The 8,173-nt window shown below is 41.3% G+C and overlaps 1 protein-coding gene across 1 annotated transcript; it reads left to right on the top strand.

Annotated features, from left to right (window-relative positions):
• The first annotated feature begins 4,968 nt into the window (after positions 1–4,968).
• Positions 4,969–7,870, top strand: LOC141813388 (E3 ubiquitin-protein ligase WAV3-like). The gene is made up of 2 exons (XM_074701348.1): positions 4,969–5,543; positions 5,676–7,870. Exons 1-2 carry the CDS (start codon positions 5,202–5,204, stop codon positions 7,698–7,700), a joined length of 2,367 nt encoding a protein of 788 aa, XP_074557449.1. The 5' UTR covers positions 4,969–5,201; the 3' UTR covers positions 7,701–7,870.
• Positions 7,871–8,173: the final 303 nt, after the last annotated feature.

An 8,173-nucleotide genomic window follows, 5' to 3' on the forward strand; every position in this document is an offset into this window, starting at 1 on the left:
GGCTCTCTCCAAAAGGTCTCATACCAATGGAGATACTTTCCATCCTTTTAACCCCATGATCTTTTCCATGTACTTTAGATGTGGAACTATGTTTGCACCCTTGCAACCCAACAATATCAGATTCGATCATTTAAACCTACAAAATGGCTAATCGATTGCTTTAGACCAATTAATTGTACCAATCGATTCCAAAGTATTCTATTTGCTAGTCACCTTCTTCCAATCGATTACACTAATCAATTCCAAAGCATTCTATTCACTGCTAAATAAGCTACCAATCGATTGCCTTAATTGATTAATCAAGCAGCAAACTTGAAATTCTAGATTTAGGGTTTGCTAACTTTGACTTTAGTCTTTTTCAAGACTGAATTCACGTCTTTCTTGTTATCCGATTAACCTCAACCTACCAAGACTTTCTTTGCTCAACATCTGGTCACACTTGATCTGTGAGACTTTTCATTATCCTATATCTGATCAACCTTGACCTAATAAGATTTCATCGTTGCTTAGTATTCTATTTACTTCAATCTACCAAGACTTTAATGTTGCCTAGCATCCGGTCAACCTTGACCTGCCAAGACTTTCTCATTCATGCCAAGTATCTAGTTCTCCATGATTTGGACTTTTCTCTTGTTAAATTTTCGTTGAACTTCCAATCACTAAGTGTTCAATCAACCTTGACATACTTGAACTTTTCTCTTATCAAATTTTCATTAAACTTTTGATTACAAAGTATCCAGTCAACCTTGATCCACTTGGACTTTCATCTTGCCAACTTCCTGTTGGACTTCTCATCAAGTGTTCGATCAATCTTGACCCACTTAGACTTTTCTCTTATCAATTTTCTATTAGACTTCTGATCACCAAGTGTCTGGTTAACCTTGATTCACTTGAATTTTCCTCTACCGTCAAGTATCAAGTCAAGCTTGATCTACTTGACATCAAACTAACATATTGATCAAATATCGAAATCTAACTCGAGTCAACTCGAGCTTGTCAACTTGGCCAACCTTGACCTGAAGTTGATTGTACCAATAATCTCTCACGTTTTGATGTTTGATAATATATTAAAGTTAATCTAACTTATTAACCCAACTTCCTTCTTCATCCTTCTTCTCATGGCAAAGCATGAATAAAGATTTACTAACTTAAATCCTAATTTTTCCCCCTTTGACACACATCAAAGATTTTTTCTCAAGATCCATTCATCTTAAACTTCCAACAACATGATGCAGGTTCCTTACCTTCCACTGTTTCGAATGCTCAACCTTGAGCATTCAATCCTGTAACATTCACTCATCCTCAAAATTTCTCCTTTCTAACACAAATTATGCCTTTAAGGTGGTCTTCTCTTTCAAAGCATGTTTCATCTTCAACCATTGCACCAACAATGATTTAGAGTTTCTAAACCTTTATGAAATTTCAAAATCTAAGTCATGAGATTAAAGATTCAATCTTAAATCTAATCCTCCTTCTCAAATCCTTATTATTTTCCTTTTAACATCTCTTGCTCATTTTTCATTAAGAAAATCACTTTATCCAAGCATATCAAAGGGTTAAGGATAATTACATTATTTAATCATGGCTTAACTGATTGAAATAAACTCATTTTAGTCAAAACTATAGCTACTAATCGATTGGTAACGATTACCAATCGATTGGTACATGCAACAATTGATTGGTAGCTAACACCATTGATTAGTAGGCTAAAAATCTGAAATTTTAATTTTCAGATTCAGAAATACTTAAGTAATTCTAGGATTTTTAAAAAATCAATATAGACATTATTTATGTCAAAAAATATTAGAAAAAAATATTTTTTTAAAAAAAATACATATTATTTTTAAAGAATGATTCAAAGTTGAAAATCATTGAAAACTTTAATGTTTCACTCTAACTTTCTATCAACCTAATCAAAGATGATTCCCATTAACAAATAGACTTCATCAAGATTTTTCAAGGTACTTTTGAAATAATTTTCAAACATAATTTTCAGTCATAATCTATGGGTTAAATGCATATTAGCTTTCCTTATGATTGAGCATGTAAAATATATTTATTTTGATGATACTAAAACTCATTTTGATACATCAAATTTCATCTTAAACTTAGATCATCATTTTAACATATTACTTGTATCTAATGTATCTCAATACACATGAAAGTTAACCTATGATTTTTGTGAGATGTAAAGTAGGGTTTCCCTAAATCAAGGGATTATGAAATTCTATGTATTTTTCATTTGATCATCCTATCTTATGTCAACTAATATCATTTTTGTTAATAATTACAAGGAATCAAAATAATGCAGGTAAATGAGCATGACATACCTCAAATGTACAAATTTTTCACAAGAATCATTTACACTCACACGATGTGTGTATGATACAACATGTATCAAAATATCATGACAAGATATAATACTTGTGTATATCATGATGTCATGACATGTGATATAGCACGCAATCATGGTAATTATAGAATATAAGAAAATATCTAGATTTTTATTTAAGTAACATCAATTAATCACTATGTCAAATGCATGATTTGACATAGCCGACCTTATCTCCCTCGAATGTATCAAAACTCCAAACTTGGCATTCCTTTGAATTTGATTCTATTTTGCCAATTTGATTAATCTCAATACCTCAAATTTTTATTGGCAGTCTATACACTTCTCAAGGATAAAAATCAACTTCTCATTTTTAAGTTGTCACAATACTATAAAATGCCCTAAAATATCAACTTTTCATGGTTGGGTTAACTACATTCTTTCAATTTGGCACATCCTATATTATTCTAATGTGAAGTTGTGATCCTCCGTCGTAATCAATTGCAGTTTCTCGATTTACCTTCTCATATATGGTCGTGGAACCGATTGTGTGGGGCCGTTGAGGTGGCGGATTCTACCTTTTTGTAAAATAGTGTGAAGTTGTGATCTTATTCAACTTGGTTGGTTGATTGTACATTAAATCAATTGGAAATGCTATCGGTCGATTGGATGTAAACTTAATCAATTAAATACTAGTCGTTAGTCGATAAAATTATTTTAGTTAGATTTTGATCATCTATATGAAAGTTGAATTGGCTACTTCCATCCAAAAGTTATCTACATGATATATCTTATCCTATATTTGAATGTATCATTCTTACTATAAACAAGAATATAAGGCGACCTTAAATACTTCATCTAATAATAGATCGGTAGGCCATGGCGTATGACTTGAGATTTGAATCATATAAATCGTTCTTGTTAGTGTTTGTAATTATATTTCCCTTATTATTTTGTATATATCCGTTGCACTTAATTTGTTGATTTTAGATTTGCATGAGAAAGGAACTTCATTTTAACACTATTCACTCTCTCCTTAAATATTTTTTTATTACTTTAGTAAAAAGTGAAATCCGTTACTTTAGCGGCTCTACACGATCGAACTTACGATCATATGTGAGGAGAAAAATCGAAAAGTTGTAGTTGACCACGACAGAGGAGGGCATTGTCTCGATTTCGTCGAAATTTAATTCTTATCCACTTTAACAACTTTGTTCCGTCGTAACCAACTTAACTATGTCTTAAAAATAATATTTTTATATTACGATCTATGATCTTCAATAGTTAGCAGTGTATTATTTTTGCACCTTTCTATTTGACTGCAAAAAAGAAAGAGTTTTAATTCTTCAAGTTTCTGGTTAACTATAGCTAAAATTAGATCTAGTTCTATGTTTGTATAAGTTTAGTCTAAGTAGAGTTCCTAATCAATCGACTAAACTAAAGACATTGAGTTTCATAAACACTGCGTAAATACTAGCGGATTAAAAGCTTGAATAGTTTTTCATGAATAAATTTATGCTCGCCTTGAGATAGATGATATTTTTAATAAACAAATTTGAATAAACTCCATAAATAAAGAAATAAGTTCCAAAACAATAAAGTTTGCTTACTTTTGCTCTTTATACTCCTATATTTTAGTCTTTTTAAAATTATTTCTCATTTATCATATATATTATTCTTTTAAATCAAATATAAAAAAATGATATATTATATGAAAATATAATATAAAAATATAACATGACATACTATACTGTATGGATGTAAGATCCACAATATGAATGTAAGATCTAGATCTAAAATGTGTTATATTATATTTTTATATTATATTTTTATATAATATATCATTGTTTAATATAAAAATAATAAAATTCCAACAATGGGCAATTTCTGTTTACCCCTTATAATATTATAATAAACACTGCGATCCAAACTGGAGAGGCATGGTTCATGGGTGAGAGTGGCACCATGTTTCAGGATAAGCTTGGCGATTTCAAACATGAGTTGACCGTTGACCCGGAGTGCAGGATCTCTCTTCTCTTCTGCAGTGGTAAGTAAATGCTCTCTCTTTCTGCATCTGTTCCTGCCATTATCGCACCACGCAGTTACCGCCCCTTCATCTTTACTTTCCTAGTAAATCCAGCCGAAGACTTTTAACCTTCCCTCTAGGCTCGAGGGCAGTACGGCCCATGCAATTCATAATGGAAAATGGACGAGTTGTGGGACGCAATGAGTAAAATAATAATGACTGATTGATTTGATTCAGAGGGATCAGGAGGAGGAATATTAGAGGTGGAGTATGGTAGGTTTTGACTTTGAGATCTATGCTGAGAGCTTTTATTGCTGCAGTGATGATGGGCAAACCAAGCTCGGCACTCGCCTTGTTTATTGTTTGTTTAATCTCTGGGTCGAAGCGTTGGAGCAAGCCCAGCTTCGTGGGATCCAGGGAGGAAAGGAAAGCTGCGCGTTAATGGTTTTCCTTTTACGTGCAAATTCTTCGTCGCTGTGGACATTAATGGGTACGGCCCTCGCCTACGCGCTCCAGGACTGGACAAAAATAAGAGTAATTAATAAATCGGAGCAACGGTGAAATTTAAAGCTGCTGATCAGGTTGCTTATTTCAGAGGAGAGACGGGAGTCTGGAGAGAGAGAAGATCACTGTGTAGAATTTAATTATTTAATCTCCTGCTGTTGCAGGAAGCTGATTTATTAGGTTTCCAGGGTGATGATGAGAAGGTGGTTGTAATATGTATGGCAATGGCAGATCTGGAAGAGGCGTCCAGAAGGGGAAGAGAAGGTTAGAGAAGGAAGATACTGGACAAAAATAATTAAGGTGCAGTGGAGAAGAAGAAAAGTGCTGAGGGGGAGAGGTATGGGGTGGCGGAGAGCTTTCTGCACGGTGGCCCGGCGAGAGGCGCCGGAAGCAATGGCAGCTGAGCGGGCCGCCACGCTCAGTCCTGGACCCAGTCTAAGGAGCTGTTCAAAGCTTGGATTTTTATCCGGCGCCAAAGGGGGCAGTAACCCGTCCACGCCGCGGCTGGTGCCGACGCCAGAGCTTCGTGAGCCCCCGGCCGTTATACCTGCATCCGGTACTACCACCGCCGCCACCACTCCTAGGAGTCGCAGCCCTGCTCTGTTTCGTAGGAAGGCATTCTCTACACCTTCGTCTCCGAGATCCCCTTCCAAATTTGCCCTCTTCAAGCACCTCTCCAAGGTTCCTTTTTTCTTTAAATCGATCTGATCCTTACAGATTCCTGGCTTTTGGCTGTGAGATTTCATTCGGATTGCTTTTTGGCTTTACAGCTTTTTGTTCTCGTTCTAAAGTTTGCAGCTTGTTCTTTGGCAGAGTCGTTGCCGGATTTGTTCACAAAGCCTGAAGGCGAGCCAGGAGACGCCGGTGTTTACGGCGGAGTGTTCCCACACCTTCCACTTCCCCTGCATCGCCGCCCACGTCAGGAGCCACAGCAGCCTCGCCTGCCCTGTGTGTTCCGCCGCTTGGCTCCAGGAACCCTTTCTCTCGGCCATGAACTGCCGTGACGAAGACACAGAGCGAAGGATGGTTGGTGAGGCGGAGATCCGGAATCCCAATCGGAGAACCTACGACGGAGGCAGAAGCGGTACGGCCAAAGGCCGCGAGCAACGGTTTGGCATGAACAAAGTCGCCGTCGCAGATGCGCCTTCTGGCAAGGTGTATGACGACGACGAGCCGTTGCTCCTTGCGCCCAGAGCCAACCAAGCTGGTGGTATACGATTTAATCCCATACCGGAAGCCGTTGACGAGGACGACAAGAACGAGGAGAGTGATGCCGAAGAGCTCTTGCCTAGCCGTAAGTCAAGGCCGAGATCCTGCGCCAGCGGCCTTCAGGTGACCGTTATGCCGCAGGCGTCTCTGCTGTCCGAGGGGCGGCGCCACCGGAAATACGTGGTGGCGATCAAGGTGAAAGCGCCGCCGTTGCGGTCCGCGCCTCTCATCGACCAGACGAGATGTCGCGCTCCGATCGACCTGGTTACGGTGCTGGACGTGAGCCAAGGCATGACGGGAGAGAAGCTCCAGATGCTAAAGCGCGCGATGCTGCTGGTGGTATCGTCGTTGGGCCCCGCCGACCGGCTTTCGATGGTCGCGTTCTCGGCCTCCACGGGCGTCAAGAGGCTCTTCCCTCTCCGGAGGATGTCGAGGCAGGGCCAGCGCGCCGCCCGGCGGATCGTTGAGAGGCTCGTCGTGGTGGGCGAGATCGGAGCTGCCGCCGCAGCTGGTGGCGCCAGCGTCGGCGACGCTCTCAGGAAGGCTACTAAGGTTCTGGAGGACCGCCGAGAGCGCAACACGGTGGCCACCATCATGCTCCTCTCCGATGCTGTCCAGCAGCAATACCAACGCGAGCAAGAGCAGCCCAAGGAAACCAACATCCACATTAACGATAAACCCTCACACTCGCCTCGCGGCACCTGGGGCGGCAATCTCCGGCCGCATTCTCTGTCGACGACAACCACAGCCATCACCACCACTCGCTTCGCGCATCTAGAAATTCCCCTCGAAGATGCCAACGGAACGGAGGAGCCGTTGCAAAAGATGCAGGTGCCGTCGGAAGGCGCTTTCATCAAGTGCGTCGGCGGCCTCGTGTCGGTGGTGATGCAAGACGTCCGCCTTCAACTCGTGTTCCCGTCGGGCAAAATCTGCGCCGTGTATCCCTCCGGCGGTGGTTGCAGTGATGTGGCTATTGGACCAGAGGACTCTGTTCTCCGCCTGGGGGATCTCTACGCAGAGGAGGAGAGGGAGCTTTTGGTGGAGCTGCGAGTGCCCTTTCCGGCGGTAGAGCAGACACCCAACTACCATCACCGATTGACTGCCAAATGCAGCTACCGCGATCCGGCCACCAACGATCTCTCATTCAGTGAGGACCAGGTGGTTCTGCTGCCGCCCCTCTGCCCGGAGCTCGGCGCAGCCTCTCTGAGGCTCCGCAACGTCTTCGTGTCAACACGGGCGGTAGCCGAGTCGCACCGCCTCGCCGAGTTCTCAGACTACGCCACCGCTCACCACCTGCTCTCCTCCGCCCGCGCCTTGCTGCATCAGTCGGCTTCAGGACTCGAGGACCACCACCTCATCCGCAACCTGGATTCCGAGCTCGCCGAGCTACAGCGGCGACGGCACTGCCTTGCGCACCACCAGCGTTACCATGATCAGCCACGGGAAGAGGCGGTGTCTCCATCGGTGAGGCAGATATGGCGGAGAGAAGCTCCGACGGAGGTGCGGGGGGAGGCCCTGACGCCGACGTCCGCTTGGCGCGCCGCCGAGCAGCTCGCGAAGGTGGCCATCATGCGCAAATCCATGAACCGGGTCAGCGATCTCCATGGGTTCGAGAACGCCCGGTTTTAGTAATAGCCCGAACCAAACCGTTTCATTAATAAATTAATTCTCTTTATTTCTTTTTTTTATTCTTTTTGTGTTTGTTTGTTTATCTTTGTAAACATTGTCCCCAGAGGCTAAAGATTGTAAAACTTGATCGTTACAATTGTGTAGCTTTGTAAAACTTGATCGTTACAAATTAGAAGTATTTATGTCGAGAATTTAGAAAGAATAAAATCAATCAAAATTATAATTCCTTTTTTCTAAATGACATCGATAGAAGTCTATGATTGTGAATGTATCAAAAAGGTAACACATTGTCTAATATCTCCAACGTTTGGCATGAGCATTATTATACTTTGTATCAATTATTAAGTGGAGAGGTAAGGTGCATTGTAAGTGAACTCCTTGTTAACGGTTAAACTTGTGAAAGCTTATAAAATATATTATTAGTTGCGTCAAGGTCTATCATTGTTTGTAGAAGTTTTTCCCATTATATCTGG

Source organism: Curcuma longa, chromosome 20 (assembly GCF_044706935.1).
Source record: "Curcuma longa cultivar G26 ecotype Majalengka, Jawa Barat chromosome 20, ITB_CL_G26_1.1, whole genome shotgun sequence".
In the NCBI taxonomy this organism is placed as follows: domain Eukaryota; kingdom Viridiplantae; phylum Streptophyta; class Magnoliopsida; order Zingiberales; family Zingiberaceae; genus Curcuma; species Curcuma longa.

Bases quoted from the DNA above. Each gene is read 5' to 3' on its own strand.
- LOC141813388 (XM_074701348.1), top strand. From the start codon at position 5,202: ATGGGGTGGCGGAGAGCTTTCTGCACGGTGGCCCGGCGAGAGGCGCCG. The intron at 5,544-5,675 runs GTTCCTTTTTTC...GTTCTTTGGCAG, and splicing joins TCTTCAAGCACCTCTCCAAG to AGTCGTTGCCGGATTTGTTC.